The sequence below is a fragment of the Sturnus vulgaris genome, chromosome 3 (assembly GCF_052056855.1).
Source record: "Sturnus vulgaris isolate bStuVul1 chromosome 3, bStuVul1.hap1, whole genome shotgun sequence".
NCBI lineage: Eukaryota > Metazoa > Chordata > Aves > Passeriformes > Sturnidae > Sturnus > Sturnus vulgaris.
Genome location: NC_142245.1, coordinates 95,299,968 through 95,318,161, shown reverse-complemented (window position 1 = coordinate 95,318,161; position 18,194 = coordinate 95,299,968). Strand labels below are relative to the sequence as shown.

Below are 18,194 nucleotides of genomic sequence, written 5' to 3'. Positions count from 1 at the left end.
GATAAAATGGAATGAAAAGACTATGAAACTAGCAAAATTATTTAGCAAAGCTACTTTGAATGGGAGATTGATGGAAGACAATTTTCAAAGCTTCTTTGGCACAGGTTACAGTTGTACTGAGGGCTGTTCAGTACTTTCAAACTGCTAGCTGTAAACTTTGCAGAGAGCAGTAATCGAAGGCAAAGGACATGAGATCAAGAAATTTCCCCAGTGGAGACTGAATGGAGACAGCCTACTGGAAGCTATATCAATGTGTAGCTGTTAGGCCTACAAGTTGCCATAAACTCCAACTATTGCTATAAGAAAAGAATAACAATAAAATTAAATCATGAGGTAGGCCTGATTCTGACTCTGAAACTGAGACAGCAGCATTTTCTGTATGTCATGCAAAATACTTGCAGAAATACTTTCTTACTTGTGTCAGAAAAAAATGACATGGTTAATACTACACACATTTTTTTTACTGTCTTTATTTTCCTTTTCCACTCAGCCACACTAAGTCACTTCATGCTAGAAACAAACTTTCTACTCTGTTTTTACAGTGTCCAGAGTATTTAAACACCAGGGTAACGAATGCAGAATTCTTATTCTTACAAAAGGCCTTCCTCTTCCCCTGCTCCCTACTTTATTTTCAATTTGAAATTTAAAATACTGCATTGAAACAAGTCTTGTTAGAAAGAGTAACATGGGTCCTCATAGCAAGAGGATGAGCCAGGGTCACCTTCTCACACCTAGCAATCAACAAGTGTGCTGTCTGTCAGTGGATATTTAGGTCTTAACATGAAGGACAGCAATGTTTTGCTGTGGCTCAATACCAACAGGTTCATAGGAAATAGCAGCAATAGGAGAGCAGTGGAGGTTAGAATTTTGCATGCAACCAACTATACAATTGATAACCAAAATGAAAATATCATGTGATCAGAAATATCCAAAGATCCACAAACCAATTAAATTTCCTGCTTTAACACGTGATGAACTAAGATTCAGAATAATGGAGCACTTGCAGACAGAGACCCAGCTGTCTTCTGTCTTTCTCCTTCCTCTAGCCCCATACTGACTTTACCTGGTGCTCCATGAACCTTAAGTCTTGATTATGTTTTTACTATGAAACAAGTAGGTGAAAGTAGTCAAGCTGTGTCAGATTTCCAAAGTGTTGGGTGTCTGCTCAAGTGAAGCGGCAATTACAACAGTGTTGGCTTTTTTGCTGGGATCTAAAGAGCTTGTTGATGCTGCCCTCTATTTTCCTTGCCCATTGGTTCCTTACTGTCACTATGACAACAGAAGCCTGTAACACAACTGCAAGGGAGGAGAAGGGGGAGCATGCTCCAGCTGAAAGGGGTGAAGTGACTCAGCCAGTAGCAAGCATGAAGGGAAAAATTATGTTCAGTAGGGAAAGAGGAGAAAACAGAAAGCCACAGTGCCTCCTCTTTCTCTGAGACTCCTCTATTATAGGCCAGGATGCTCAACAAAACTATGTCATCACTGTAATTTGAAATAAAACAGAAAGCAAGAAAGCAAAAGTCACAGATATGGGCCCTAATTCCCGCTCCACTTACTATGCATGCTGTCACGTGACTACAGAACCTACTTTAATCAGATTACTTTCAGACTTATGGACATGTAACAAAAAGAGATTCAGTTCAAGTCACTAATTGCAGCACAAAGGAGTAAGGAAAGCTGAAGGTCAAAGAACTACCACAGAAAGTGAAGGAAATTACCAGAGTCAACATGTCTCTTTAAATATGCACTTGTTGGTGAATTCTTACTCTGCTTAAGCACGCATCTCTCCTCTGGGATCCAGCCCAGCATTTTCTTTACTTCGTTAAAATGGAAAAGCATAAACTAGGTGTATTGAGTCTGTATGGCCACAATTTTGGTGGTGGGGTGGGATACTGGGGTGGCTTCCATGAGAAGCTGCCAGGAGCTTCCTCAGTGTCCAGCAGAGCCAATACCTGGAGGCTCCAAAGATGGACATGGAGCCATTCTGATGGCTGATCAGAAATGGTGGTAATGCTTCTGTGATAACATAGTTAAGAAGAAATTAAAAAAGTTATTGCACAGGAGTGATTGTGGCCAGGTAAGAGCGGGATGAGAACATTGAGAAGAACAGCTCTGCAGACACCAAGGTCAGTGCAGGAGGGGCAGGAGGTGCTCCAGGCTCCAAAGCTGAGATTCCCCTGCAGCCCATAGAGCAGCCCACGGTGGGGCAGCTGTGCCCCTGCAGCCCATAGAGATCCACCTGCAGTCCATGGAGGAGCCCCACACCAGAGCAGCTGATGTCTGACCCTGTGGCCTGTGGAGAGAGGAGCCCTGCTCCCAGGCTGGAGCAGCCTGTCCTTGAAGGATTGCACTCTGTGGAAGAGTGACCCATGCCACAGCAGTTTGAGGAAAGCTGTTGCCCATGGAATGGATTCACACTGCAGCAGTTCAGAGAGGTGTTGGTCATGGGATGGACTCACATTGGAGAAGTTTGTGAACTTCATATCTCTAATTCAAGCCATGTTTTGCCCATGACAGTATGTGGTGAGTAATCTCTCCTAATCCTTATCTCAACTCATGAATCCTTTGTTAAATTTTCTCTCCCCTGTCCAGATGCAGAGGGGAGTGAGTGGGTGGCTTTGGTGGGTGTCTGGCATCCAGCCAGCATCAACCCACTATACTAGGATTAGGGATATGTTGTTTTCTGCACTACAGCAACATATAGTAACGAAAGCTTATTTCGAAGGTAATTTTTTATTATTGAAATACTTGAGGCTTTTTTAGAAGCATGCAGAAACTAAGACAGCATCTAAACATGTACTTAATTTACAGTTACAAAAATATAAATCACGGATCTTCAATAAACCATTAACATGCAGTCATGGCAAAAGAAAAGCATTACCAGTGTATCACATTACCATGTATTATTTTTTCCTTAATACATTTTCAACACTTACACCCTTTCCTAGCACTACACAAAATTTGAGCTAAATATCTGGGGCAGAATTCTTTACCATCTGGCTTTCAAAGCCATCTTCCAGTGGATTTTTTGGGAGTTTGGGGTGGGGGGTATTTGTTTTGTTGCATTGTTTGTTTGTTTGATGAGGTCTACCAACATCTTAATGTCAGAAACTATCACTAGAAATACTGAAGACTTCAGTGACATTAAAAATTCATTATTTGTACCATGCATTCTGCAATAGCCCCATATGCTTGTGAATATACTGGCATTTAGAAGATGTAAATAGATACAGATACTGGTAGTTAGAAATGACTGGTTTCTACATTGTATATAAACCTAAATTAGTGAGTCATCCTTACAGCTTCAACTCATAGCCCAGCCCTGCATTCAAAACCCTCAGTGGACAGCAGTGACTTTCCTGATAAATTCTAAACTCACTTTCAGGAGGTTCAGACTTGTTTGCTATGAAATCAAGAAAAGTGATTACTCTATTCTAGCTGGCTGCTTGACAGAGCACAGAATTTGCCTGTAACACTGCTCCAGGACATTGACAGACTGGAGATGTTTTCCTAAGTGTCTGCCCAAGCTACACCTTAAATGTTTATCATTTGTATCACATTCAGTACACTAGAAATATTTCCAAGAAGATGGCATCACACTGGTCAGCTTTTGTAATGCCAGTGCATCAGCAAGCATCTTCTTTCAAGTATATGCTTAATTCCTTAAAATTAAGTATGATAAAAGTTAAACACATAACTAGAATTCTTGACAACTCTTAAATCAGGTGTCACTTTAAAAAGGAAATCTTCTCCTGTTTGGATAGAGAAGGAATCAAAAACTTTCCAAAGAAGTATTAGAGAAGTTGATTTAGGCCTTTCTTAACTTTTAATGTAATTCCAGTGATGCAATCAACCCATAACAATGTCAGTGTACGTATGAACGTTACTGGATCTAGATTTGTTTTTTCTAATGGTTAAGCCAGATTTAACAAACAATTAAATAATTTATCTGAACTCTGAAAATAAAAATGGTTATTTAATATCTTATTCAATTTCAGAAAGAAAACTGTAGTGATTTTATGTATTAAGGAATGTCATTGCATCTATCAACAAATACAAAGTCTGCCGAGAGGATATCGAAGGAAAAGACATCTTAAGTATAGAATTCTTCAGCTATAGCTGTCCCATTTGTTTGTGGGATCTTTCACAGTAACTGATTGCAAAATGTCAAGTGCACTTAAGCTGAAGAAGAAACAGGCTGTAGAGAAGAAAGTTCCTTAACCTCACAGACATCTCTCCTTCCAAGTTATTGATTAATCTCTAAACACCACAACATTTTGAAAAGGCTTATAGCAACAGCCTCAACAGAGGTGTCATGTTGCTACAGCTTGCTTTCTGATGATGACACAAGAATTCCTGAAGCTGTTGATGGCTCAGAAAAATCTGCCATTCACAAACTGGGAGCGAGTGATACATTGGTTTCTGCAAGGACAAAGCTACACTGCAGAATGTTTTCACCTATAATTTTATCATGCAGAAATCTACTGTTTTAATACTAAACAGTGACATCCAAACTGGCAGAGAATTAAAACCAGAACACCCAAAATTAACTAAGAGAATTCACCAAAAAAAACCCAAAAACAAAACAAAAAAAACCAAAAAACCAAAAAACTTAGCCTAACTACTAGAAATACAATAGAGCCCAAACTACCACATAATCACTGCTCCTTCCTTGCTCAATTATTGAAACCAGCTTTTAAAAGTAATAACTCTTTCACAAAGTTTTCAACCTGAAAGTCCATACCACCCTTAGTAGAAAAGGAAAGACCCATGCTAACAAATCTAACAAAAGAAGGAAAGAGAAGCAAACCTCAATGTAAGAGTTATAAAAGTAGCTGAAAGCAGAACAGGAAAACTTTTTTTCAGCAAGTTGTAAAAAAAAATCTACACATCTGTTTACCAATTCCATTCACTTACTTATGCTATGATTTGAAATATGATTTGGTGCATCTATGAATTTTTAAATGAAGTGTTTCTTGTAACTTTTGTCTACTATTACACTCTGATTAATTTGAAAGCACATCTGAAACATTGAGACAGTATTTATTTCTTCAAGGGTAAGGAAACACAAATACTACATGCAGTAGTGGAGTTTATATTCTTAAAAAGATTCTGTGAAAAGGGTGATACCTAAAATAGCTACAAATGTGACTTGAGGATTGGGGTAAATATCTTAGAGCAATGCACAAGTGAACCTGTTTAATCAAAAAGATTAATGGTGACTCGATTAATGTTCTTTGTGGGAATACTGCTTAATGGAGGCCCTTCACTTCAATGGAGGAAAGCAGAAAAAGCAATTTTCAATTATTTTTTTTTTATTAAATAGAGTGAGACCAATTAACTGTTAGCACTAGAAAGTAGTGGAACCTTTGTGACATCTTTGAAATGTGAATAGGTTTTTTTTGTTTGTTTTTGTTTCTTTTACATACAAAGTGCTGAGCTCAGCACGGGGTAAGACGTCTCTAACTGGTAGAGAAGATTAAGTTAAATGATCTAATGATTCCTCTGGTTTGAAGGCTACAAAAAGATTCATAATATTGGAGTTTCACAAGTGGTGCTACCTATCAGTGAAAAAAGTTTGCTGCTGACTTTAGTTGCTTAGAACATATTGCTCCCTTGGTGCGCTGAGTCTATCAGTCCTGTGATGTATCACATTCCCCACCACTGGCCAACAATGTAAGTAGTCAACTTATGATTCATAAGAGTTTCTCCTTAAAAACAAACATAAGCTTAAGCACCATTAAGTCTTCCTGAAATGGCTGCCTTTAAGTGAATCAAGACACTACAGACATAAGAGACTACCTGAATTTTCTTCTCCCCTTTTGTTCAGAAGAGATTCTGGACATCATTAATTTCAGCTTGACAGCATCAACCATAATGGAACTAGCAGTTCAAACAACAATAACAATGGAAAAACCCAAACATATTTTAGAGCTGACAAGAAATTATTTTATTTTATAATTTTAATTAACTTTAACTTTTAAACCATTTCTCAGAAACAGTTGATGTTGAAATACATATTTTAATGAATGAATATTTCAGTCTTCTACAGACTAATTTACAACAATGAAATGTCAACCATGGCACATCTATTCCTCTTGATGATCTTGTTATATTAATTCAGATAGACTCATATTTGGTTTTCTTAATTTATTGAGAGGACACAGCAAATGACAGTGATGCACAGCTGAAAATTTTAAATCCTAAAATAGAGTCATATTATTTTAATAAGAAAAATTTGATAAACAATGAAATTAATTTTTGAGTCAGATTTGTTTTTGTTGAATTCCCACATCATTAATTCCCCTCAGTTCTGAGCTATAAAAGGATAACACAGGAACCTTTTCTTACCCAGTACATAAACAACATGCTCCCATTTTTAGGAAACGCAGTGGAAGATTACCTATTGCCGTAAAAAATATATCATATAGATACTATCAGGATTAGAACAATGCATACACCAAATCTCAAATTCACCTTATGGAGCTGGTCCTTTGGGAATAGCTGGGACAATTCTAAACATAACAGATTTATTTGATATATATAAAATATTCATACATACAGTCATGCATGCACCCTCTTTTTCTTCAGTGTCAAAGGTAGAGCTTTCCTTTATCCCTTCAAAAAATATCTAAATAAGAGATATACAACTAAACCTAGGTGAGCAAACTAAGTAATCCATGGTGTGATTGCTTAAGATGTTCCTTTAATATTTTATGAGCACTGCCTGAAATCACAGACTCCATCCTGCAATAGATTTTATGTGTATTCTTAGATGACATACACGACTAAAGTGAACCACGTCCCGTCACTCTTACAAGATTAGCACAGATCTCCAATTCTGCAATCCTTTAGACAAAACAAATAAGGGTCTAAACTGCAGTAAGAAAGTCATAGCATTAAAGGGTAGTGAAACACCAGAGCAAGTAAAAAAGGGAATATAAGAAAAATCTCCCTGTAAGCAGGTTTTGAAAAAATAATTAGGCAAATAGCTGGTAAGAATAACATCTGTAGTCAAACCCATCTCGCAAAAGGAGCCACAGAATAAAAACCTTCACTTCAAACTTATCTCTTCTTTATTCTATGACAAAGTGCAAAGCCAAATAACAAACCAATCCAAAAGTAAGTCTCCCAAAATTCCAGATCCTTTGTTAACTGTTTAAAAAGTGGATAAAACCCAAAACTTGTCCTGAACAGTGAAACTGGGATCAGCTAACAGCATCTTCCATACATGTTGTCACTAAGCAACATCAGAACTCTACTTACTGCTATAATGGTTGAGTAAATTTGTTTTGCAATGTATTGGAATATATTAAATCTAAAAAATGAGCAAACAAAGCCATGGTTCAATACCTTATCCACTGTAAAACCCGGTAGGTATTTATATGACGCTAAAAAGAGACAACTCAATCCTAAATTCTGTTCTGCTTAAGTGCTTTGCAATGTATCCAACATCTAATTATGTATAATAATGTATCACTGCAACATCTAATATGCACCACACATAATCTAATTTATTCATAGATTTTAAACAGCAGCTGAATAAATTTGCCACAAAAGTTCCATGCTAATGTCTTAATAAGGTTATATCTCGGTTGCAGCAGTGTCCAGTATGTATACTAGTGTTTTATTTAAAAGCAACTTAAGTCCCTATATAAAACTGAATTTACCTACAAAGTATTATGAGACTTCATTTAGTCTTATCAGCAAAACACAGAAGACAAAGAAGCATTCCTCTAATATCTCAAAGTACATGAAATAATAAACAGAAATTATGTGGCATGGAAGGAGAGTAAAGGTGCTTCAAGATCAGAATAAGCAGCTTGAATTTGGCATGCTGGGAAAGAGAGACCCAGTAAACTGCCCAAAGACAGTTCTGCAACTAAACAAAGTTAAAGGTAACCTAGAAACAGCTTCTGGATTCCAAACACGAATCCTATCTAACTGACAAGAACACAACCTAGAAGTTCTAAATTAGAAACATCTTTCCATTCATAATCCAAAACCTATCAAGATCAACTCTTACGTTACTCTGATAAAGTTATTTCTTTGTCACTCAAAAATGGTCTTTAAACCACTGCACCAAGGAAGAACATTCTTGATATGCCCTCTGTCACACTGTATTTTGCTTCCCTTGAGCTACTTTGGTAGCTTGTATTCAGATTCTGACTGGAGCTCAGAACAGACTGTAGACCGAATTTCCAAGCTCAAAATTCACCCTTGTGGGTATTATTTGCAAAGACAAGCAGAATTTGCCTTTCTATATCTGAAAGTTATATCTCACGTTTTTCTTGCATTTAAGGCAATCTACAGGCTGGAATTAATACTGTAGTTTAATAACTGCTGCTTATCAGTTGCCTTACCTAGGTATGCTCTTCTCTACAGAATGTCCCTAGAGGCCAATGACAGTGATACACAATTTTGGACAAACATACATCCACAGGAACACAGCAATTGAAAAAACTAAAATTCATTTGTCTTGTCTAAGCTTAGGACTTCTTTCTAAAGACGGACAGCATCAACTGAATTCTGGCAATGTCATTTAGAAAACCATATATTTCATTGAGGTCAACTTAGAACCCACTTTACAGATTCTGTGCTTCTTCTCTTGTATCCTTTGACAACATCAAATATTGTTTCTGAAATTACATGGTCACAGTTTCTCATCAGAAAGCCTTTCAATATTAAATGGCTGATACCTTTCCCCTAACAACTCCAATGATGAATACTTGCTCTGAGAGAGGCAAATTTGAAAGGTTGTTTAGCCTTCACCCAATTCCTCACAACATCAAGGGTAGACTTAGTAAAAGTTTTATTTAACATTTATCCTTAAAAATAATATGATAGTTAGCAGGATTAATATGAATATACATGTCACTTGAATGGGAGAAGCTAAAGACTTTGTCCTCAGTTAGGTTCTACATAACTTCAGTAAGATCTGTGTCACTGCATTGTGGTTACTGCGCTGCAAAGAGAGAGAAAAGACAGCAACACACACGGACCTCTTCTGGGGAAAAAAGGCCAATTTTATTCTACGGACAGCCCGTATTTAAAGTGTGTTACGTGCAGCTAGGACAGTACAGTAGTTCATTGGACAATTGGGACAAACATCCCCTGGGGCAGCATGTCCAGATATCCCATGGGAAAGACACCAGGTGTTAATCTTTATTATGAATTCCCTTCTGTTTTTCACCAAGTTATCACTCTGGGACACTGCCTCCCTCAACTGAAGCTGTAGTCAGCTTGTCAGCCTGGGAATGGACCTGAGAGACAGGAGAAAGCCAGGCCTGAAAGGAATTGCCAAGCTGCAACTTCCTAGCTCTCTAAATGTGTGTGTCCACACTGCATGGCTATCACCAAATGCTGAATCTAGTCTAGAAACCCCAAATGATGAAAATGAACCCATAGGGATGTTCATCCTCATTTTGCTTATGTTGCAAAACAGTGACACCCACTGGCAGCAACAGTTTAAATACTTCATTGTTGCAGTCTGAATCTACATGATAAGAGCTGCTAAGAAGTTTCCCTTATGAAAAATTCATCACAGTAACAACCCCACAAACTTACCTGTTGTGTCAGCACTACTGCCAGAGTTTTCAGAAATTGCATTACTAAGAGCATCTGGAGTAACTGCAACATAACCCTCCGGAGGAAGATCCACTGTGTAAATTCTTCTTGGAGACATAACTGTATCATCATTACCTATGAAACAGAAAATCCAAAGTATCTGGCTCAATAGTGGTGTTATTACAGATTTTCTCAAATGTTTTCCCAACTACAGCAGTAAGTGATCTCAAAAATCCTTACAGAGGGTCAGGTGTGGAACGCTGAAATTATCCAATAACCAACAGAACTGCACCAAACTTCACAGCATCTACAATTAAACAAATACTCCATGGGTTAGTTCTCACCAGAAGTTTTTGGTTTTTTTTTCTATTTTATCAGGCAAATCTTCTCCCCTATCTTCAGAAGAAGCTTCTACTTACAGTGATATTTTAAGAGAGACTCTAAACATTTTTCCCCACTCAGCATAAGCAGACACTATTTCTTTAAGAACTGTTTCACAAAAGATGGATGGATGGATGGATGGATGGATGGATGGATGGATGGATGGATGGATGGATGGATGGATGGATGAAGCTTATTAGGAAGTGACAGAAGCAACATAAAAAGAATCACTAAACTGTGGTTTCCCATTTGCACTGTTTAGTCACAGCCTATGCTTCTCTGACAGATGCAAAAATAAGGGAAGTTTGAAAGTCACACTTGACTTAGCCTCAGCAGTGCTGCCCCAGAGGGCTCACCTCCTCTTCCTGCTCTAATTCTTTCTAGGGCAGGAGGGGAATTGCCAAGGGCCAGCTTTCCAACTATTTCATTGCATAGGAAACTATTGGTGGTGATGGTAGTAGTCTGTTTTTGTATTATTTCTTTCCCCTCTGAAAGGCATTGTGAAGTACCTGCAAGAGCAGCAGTAGGAACACCATTTGTTCACCAGACAAGAAGTGACAGAGACACATCTCTGCTCCATTCACACGAAACCAGACTGTATTTCTGTGCAGAGCAGTGACAACAACAGAGATCAACCACGCTGAGAAAACAGCCTTTCCAGAAGGCCAGGATTTCAGGGTGTCTCCAGATGTTGCACTGTAGTTTTAAATGGCTCAGTGTGAAGTTTTTTTAGTTTTGGATTGTTGGGCTTTTTTGGTTTTGTTTGTCGTTATTTTGTTGGTTTTTTTTACACTCAGCCAGTTCCACTGTGCTGTGTCCAGTAGAGACACAGCACTAGCCTTCCCTTCCTGGGGGCAATGTTTCCCTTTAAAGCACATAGTGAGCTGTCCAAATGATATACAATAAAAATATTTCTGGCAGGTGGACACAATCAACCTCCTTACACCACAAACTTGTTAGAAGATCCCAGATGATCCAAATTGATCACCAAGGTGCAGCTATGTGCAACTATGGTTGGACTAATTCCTAAATATTTAAAATGGGGTTGCATCTGATAGATCCCTAATGAAAATTACATCTGTATTTCGAATACAGAATTTAACTATGCACTGACATTTCTCAGACTACTTAAAAAACAAAGTAGTTGTGAAAACAACACCATCGTTTTCATTATGAGGGAATAAATTTGATTTGAAAACACATTAGAATAATATTGTCTTTTTCCTGAACGAGCCAGAAAGTTTCCAGTATTGATAATACATCGAGAGATAATAAAGGAAAATAAATAAATAATGCAGAAAGATGAAGAGTAACTATGCGATTTGGAAAAAATCCATTAAAATTAACATAGGATAATTCTTCAGCAGATCCTTTCCATGTAGATGATGCCAATTCATTGAACTGGCAGTACCTGCACTGACCTCCCCCCCTGCCCCCATCCAGGCTGATTAATGATGAAGTGCTAATTAGTGACAGTTTAAAATTATAAGGGTGTATAAATGTTTAAGTTACTCCTTTCTGAAGGATTTTAAGTTTCCCCTTTTTTCCATTTTTATTTAGGTTTTATAAAACAAAGACGATCAGGAAAACATTAAACTTAATTTACAACAGTCTTGAAAAATTCCAATCTTTTAATCATATAAGCAGTAGCTATATTGGGATAATAACCTCCCAGACAAAATAGCTACATATAACAGAATTTGACAGACCATCTGTAATAGTCCTACAAGGAAGAACAGTTACAACTCCTTCTATAGAAGCAAATGATGATTCAAGATTATATTTTTTAATTTTGCCTCTTTAAATGGGAGTCTCAAAATTACATATTTATTCACACCAGATGCATCTTTAAGAAGTCTGCAAGCTCAGAAATCAAAGATTAGTCTTTGCTAATCCTGTACAAGCATGACAAACCAAATTGTTACCATGTCTACATCTGGATTTTTGCAGCTTGGGGCAGAGTTTCCTTGGGCCAAGAAGAGATGGGTTGGTAATAAAGTCAAACATTGCTGCAAAGAAAATGGCTGAGCTTATAAAACTGTGACATAAAGAGGGTTTTTTGATTAACAAAAGTAATCGGATTACTAGAGATATTAAAGAATACACCCTTTTTACTAGTTAAAAGTCATGAATCCCATTTCTGAAGTTTTATTTTATGGAAAAAAAAGCCCCAACAGCTAAAGGTCATTTACAATGCCTCAAAAAGAGTAAACATTTCTCTTTAAGGCAAACCAAGAATAAATATTTTGAAACTGTCTCTCTTCATGTTCCCCACAGAGATCCATGGCATGTAACTCAGCTGTGTGCACTGCGTAGGGAAAAGTATCTACAACATGCCATTACCAACATTACATCTCCAAGCATGTCAGTTGCTTGGCCACCTACATTCTCTCTTGCTATCTTACTATAAACAAGCATCAGATCTTTTTAGAAGGAGCTGAAGGTAAAGCTTCCAGACATAAAGAACTGTCAACTGCCCAGTCAGTCAGTCATCATCTCAGGTAGCCACTGTATTTTGTTAAGTTTACTTTTCAGCATCATTAAACTATCCCCTAATTGTAGCTCAGAATGGTGGTACAGAATACTAGCATGGTTTCCAGACTGCCTGAACACAAAGCATGCCTAGGCACACCTCAGACACAGACATGGCCAGGGCACACGTTCATATAGTCTCAGTCCTTTGCTTGCTGTAAGACTAAATCCTGGACAGAGACTGAATCACTTCTAGGTTCTGATCTGGGCTGGCCCTGGCTAGCAGATACTCACTCACTCTCCCCTCAGCAGGCTGAGGGTGGAGGGGTTTACAATGGGGCAAACAGGACTACGAGAGCTCATGGGTTGACAGCAAGATCACGACTACAAGAATTTTTCCTCGCTGGCTCTTCACTCCCAACTTCACTCCTATTTCCTCTCACTGCAGGCTGTACTCAGTTCCTTCAGCGAGACAGAGCAGTACAAGGAGGTGGGGGAGGCAATGTTTAAAGTCTCTGCTGCCCCTTCCTTTTCCCCCACAGGGGTTTCTCATGGGCTGCCATCCTTCAGGAACATTTACTCAACAACAGAGTACCTTCTCCTCCTCTGACCCTAGGGTTTCCAGTCTTTTTAGTTCCCTCCTGTCTTAGGATTGTTTTATCATTTCTTAAAGAAGTTTCCCCTAGGGTGCCTCTGCTTCAGCTGTAGGCTCAGCTGTGCCCTGCAGCAGGTGGGCTGGAACTAGCTGTGTGCAGCACAGGGAATCCCCAGCCTCTCCTCACAGAAGTCCCACTGCCAGTGACTGGACACCATCATCCTGTAGAGTTTTTCAATCAGACAAAAACTTTGTCTTAGCTGTCAAGTGCTTCTCTGCAACTCAGAAAGCTTTGATAATTCACCCAAGTTAAGTTCCCACAGGGCAGAACTCGTAAGAGTGAACAGAGAACCTAAGTCAAGCTAGATAATCCTGCTGCTCCCCCCTCCAAACAGCTGCAAAATAGCCCAATCTTACCAAGACTGTCATTTTTTCAGGAAAATTACCCCTTGAAAACACCCAGTTATCACTTTTCCAAACAGATGGAAAGAGTTCATCCCCAAAAATAGGGCTTTATAGAAAAGCACAGTATCCTAGTTCTGAGCAGGACAGTTAATTAGCTTTTAGAGCAGCCAGGTGCAGTGGCATGTGCCTGTAGTCACAGCTGCTGGGTAGGCTGATCCACGAGTTCTGGACTGCCCTGCACTGTGCCCAGAGGACATGGCCAAGACACCAATGTTCCTCGGTACAACCTTAGGTCACTTCCAGGGGCTGGGGAAAAGGGACTCACTTCCAAGAAGAAAGGTGCTCCTTTCCAGTCACAGGGGATGCCTATCAGGCAGAAGAGATGTTTGCCATTGTTTTTCAGAGTCCTGGGCTGGGGTGAACATTTTGCATAAAAACTACCCTCTCTTTGTACATCATTGTTTTTAGTATTGTTGCTGTTACTGTTTGTTTTCTTATCGAATTGCTGTATCCAGTAAACTGTCCTTATCTTCACCTATGATCTCTGCTTTTGTCTCCCAGTGGAGAAGGGGAGGGGAGCAGCTGGTGGTTTTCTTTTTAATGAGAACTAAATTTTAGAGTACCATTCCTAAACCATCATACACAGGAAATGAGGAATTGATACTGAATCAAATACAAGGTCTGAGTAGTTCAGTGTTGTACCCTCTACAAAAGTCATTGGTAGTAGGCATTTTCTGTGCAGTGTTACAGTAGATATGAATGACCAGGACAAAAATAAGGCTTGAATAGGGTGATTTCACTTAAAAATGTGTATGAAAGTATGATTTTATTTAGTATGCAAACTAGAATATAATCCTGTTATAGCTATTCCTCATTTTTATTGCATACAAGTGAAGACTATGACCCAAAACAATTCCCAAGGAACATATACACCTCATTATTCATACACAATAACTTTCCCCTTCATTGACTAGCAAGACAAGCATCTCTAAAAACAGGGCACAAATCCTAGGCAAGTCATCTCCTTCAAAAACCTTCATAAACTGAAGTGTACCAAAGCTGGTATCAGTGACTAACTACACACCTTGAGTGGCCTCCTGAACTGTGGTACTGAAAAATAAATACTTTTCTTGTTGATCAGTGTGAACACATCAAAATGTCCTTCAATAGCACGAACAAATCCAGTGAACCTAAACACCCACCCATTCCCCAACATATACTCATTTTTGTTCAGACAATATCCAAATTCCTGGACATCAAGCTATTTCAGTCTGCCATGATAAGGTACAATAAAGTAACCTCAGGGACATGAGGTGCTATATTATGTACAAACAACTTCGGTTCCCAAAGACAGACGCTTTTAGTCTTCCATGCAATCAGAACGTACAGTCCTTTTCCTTGCAGGGTGGAACTCCTACTGCTTGACCACAGTCTTCAACAGGATTCTCTCCCTCAATACTAGAGAAGTCACACTGGGTGGAAAACAAAAAAAACCAACCAGACTCTACAAGTCACTATAGACTCCACCTCATTATTTTATTGTAATAAACAAGGGCAGTCACTCAAGCCACTTCTTGGCAGAAGAAGATACATATATTCTTTCCAAAGATTCTTCATCTTTCTCTAAATACATAAAAAAAGTTTTCTGACTTTTAGATATCCAGTTATCTCAAATACACTGTTATTACTGACATATATTTTATTAGTACCAATATATGTAACAGAATGCTGAAAAAGTTTTTTCTTCTGCAAAGTTCAGAGTTTTTAAATTTTATAATTCTGAAGATGCCTGTTATTCTTTATAGGACAAATTTCCCTCTTCGCCAAGTAAAATGTAAAAGTTTAAAGTTCTATTCTAAATTGCACAATTACATACATTTAAACATTAAAGTGATAAAAGAATAAAGTGTTATAATTAAACAGATACATGTTGTCCTCTGGCTCAGAAAATCCTTAAGCAGCAACTGTTGGAGAATACTGTAGGGAAGCAGTACAATATACTTATTTCATTCTAATCCTCTTTTTTAATGCTAATGGCCACAACACATTAGTGCAGACAGCAGTACTGAATTTTTTGACTGATCTTAATTTCAGATACTTAATTCAATTATGTTTGCACAAAAACAAGTCCACTATCCTTTGATATTCAAGCGAAGCATGTTTTCATTAATTCCCATGGTATTATTTTTTAGAGTCCTAGCCATATTATAGATGACTGCTCCAAGTTCTTAGGGTATATACCACTTGTGCCTGGTAGCATGTTGAAACTCAAGCCAGTTCATTACAACTCCTCTTCTGACACTTCACATTCCCAAAAGTTCTTCAGTCCACTGAAAAGAGAAAGTCTAGATAACAGAGGATACTAGACTAGAGCATTAAAAGAAGAAAACAAAAAGAGAAAGTCCTCAGAAGTACTTCCTCATGATGCTGTTTTCCTTCAGCTTGTTAAAAACCAAAAACTTCAAAAGGAAACTGAGGTCAACACAGACATTTTACAAGGCCCAAACCTGGGATGGGAAATTCATAAAAAACAAGGAACAAGAGAGCTCACATTTGTTTTCCTCACTATCTACCACATGTACATTAACTCTTATTAGTGTATTTTTTAGACACATAGAAAGGCTCTATGGTAGCTAATTTTACTGGAGACAGCACTTACCATTATAAGTCAGCTTCGTTTCACTACATTAGGAGTGGCAGACATTTTTTGTCACAGAGAAAAAACTAAGTACAAATCCTCCTTACTCTTGTTCTCACTCATTATCTGAGGAAGATATTTTTGCATTTACCTATGAACCATTCAAATAACTACATTTCCTTAGAAAAAGCAATGAAAACTAAGTATAAAACAAAGTGAGAGTGAAGCATGGAAAAATCACTGATCAAGGAAAGCAAGAAACAGAATAATTCAGACGCGAATCTGACTACAGGCAAGTGGTAGAATTAAAATTTTTGTGCTGTTTTCTGAAACTTGAATAAAGGAGGTAATGATGGAACAAGCTATACAGCTAAATGGTGTATGTGTCCCATGTATGCTCTGGTATATGGCTATATGCAGTATTTTGATTAGATGTCTAAGATTTCTAGCTGTATAAACAAGAACATCTTAATGTTTCGTGAGTACCCAGCTCAATCACTTCTCCTGCTGCAGATCTTATTTGTTCAACACACTTCTCAAAAGCCAAATATATCCCTGTTAATCAATCCTTTTAAAAAAAATGCAACAACATTGAAACTAAAAGGCCATGTCTAAGTTGCAATTATTTAATTATCCTCACTGATGAAGTGATTATGTCATTACTGGAACGTACCTGAAACAAGACCAGAAAATAAATAGATGTGCTCATAAGAGTAAAAGCAAACAAAATTTAAGGTTTGAAAGCTTTTGCCCCTCTAAACTCATATTTTCTATTCTATAACTAGAAGTTATTGGTAACAGTCCACTTTCATTTGTGTAAAAAACAACGCAAAGCACAAAAGATTATGGAAACAGTATGTGCTCAGGACATAGTTCAGTATCAAGCTCACATTATAAACATTTCCACTTCCCAGATAATTGTTAGAGGGCAGAGTTATAGGAAACACAAGTAGAAAGTAAGTTTGTGCAACAGCAGCAAATATGGGATTGGACTGAATAATCATGATTTTGACAATAGAAGCTTAAGTGATAAAGTCCCCAGTGTAAACTGGAGCAGGAGAGGTGTCTCATACAACTCGTTTCGTCATCAATGCATTAAAAATTATTTCAAACAAGGAGTCAAGGCAGACAGTGGGAATACTAACACACAATTACTATGCAGTTTGATTCAATTTAGTACTATCAGCCATCTCTAGGTGAAACAAGGCTATTTTATCAAGTTCTTAAACAAGCCATTTTTCTGTTACCAAGACAATTAGTTTTCCTGTAGCTGACTAGTTTAGGTTTAGAGCTTAACACTTAGAGCTAAAGATGGCATTTTCTACTCTATGCAGGCAACCACTACACACTGTTAGATGAGCTACTTGTTAAATTGCTTTGGGGTCTCACAGAGGCCAGCAGCTCTCCTTATGACAGCTAAGCTGTTTGAAGCATGTAGAAGAGAACAATGAGTTAACAATATACATAAGAACACTGGAAAAGGAAGGAATCTGCCAACCAGCAGCAAACAACCCCTCCAAAACCCACAAAAACATTGCTAGAGGAACTGGAGACAACAGCAGAACTGTTTCTGTCACAAACAGAAGTTACAGATAATATACATGCAGCCCACTCAGTCTGAACAGAGAGAGGTTTTTGGGGGGTTTTTTTTGGTGGTATTTGGATTAGTTAGGTTTTTAAGGCTGGGTTTTGGAATTTTTTCCATTCTCCCCTAAATCCCAGATTTCTATGTTCTCTACAGCATGTAGCTATACTGGCTTGTAAAACCGGCAGGGCAACATTTTTACCACAGCCACCACGGGCTGGTATCTTCAGTCAAATATTCTACTCCTGGATACATCTGTCCCATTTGCACAGCATAATAGCACTGTAATATACCACATAATGAGAGAATTTTTAAACCCTTGAGAAAAGGCTAAGAGTGTGTGACAACACTTTATTGTATAATAATTATAATCTCCATTGCTCTTTAGCTTACTCACAATAGACAGCTTTTCAAACTAATTAACTAAAGCAAAGCTGAATTGTTTAACAAGTCTCTAAAGTTGTTTATTGCATTGAGTACTGCTAGAATTTAATTTCTCAACCATAAGCAGTTCATCAATTTGATCAACTAAAAGGCAGGGCAGTTCATGC

The 18,194-nt window shown here is 38.0% G+C and overlaps 1 protein-coding gene across 15 annotated transcripts in view; it reads right to left on the bottom strand.

Moving 5' to 3' along the window:
* ERICH1 (glutamate rich 1) overlaps window positions 1-18,194 on the bottom strand; it is a 90,265-nt gene that overhangs the window by 51,433 nt on the left and 20,638 nt on the right. For 14 of the 15 annotated variants that reach the window (XR_001402577.2, XR_015802690.1, XR_015802693.1 and 11 more), the window contains one exon: window positions 9,568-9,702. The exons of the other annotated variant lie outside the window; for it this stretch is intronic. Coding sequence is in view for 1 of the 14 variants with exons in the window: in XM_014869535.2 (XP_014725021.2) it covers window positions 9,568-9,702 (135 nt within the window). In the remaining 13 variants the exon portion in view is untranslated. The remainder of the gene's footprint in view (window positions 1-9,567; window positions 9,703-18,194) is intronic. 15 annotated transcript variants of the gene reach the window in all.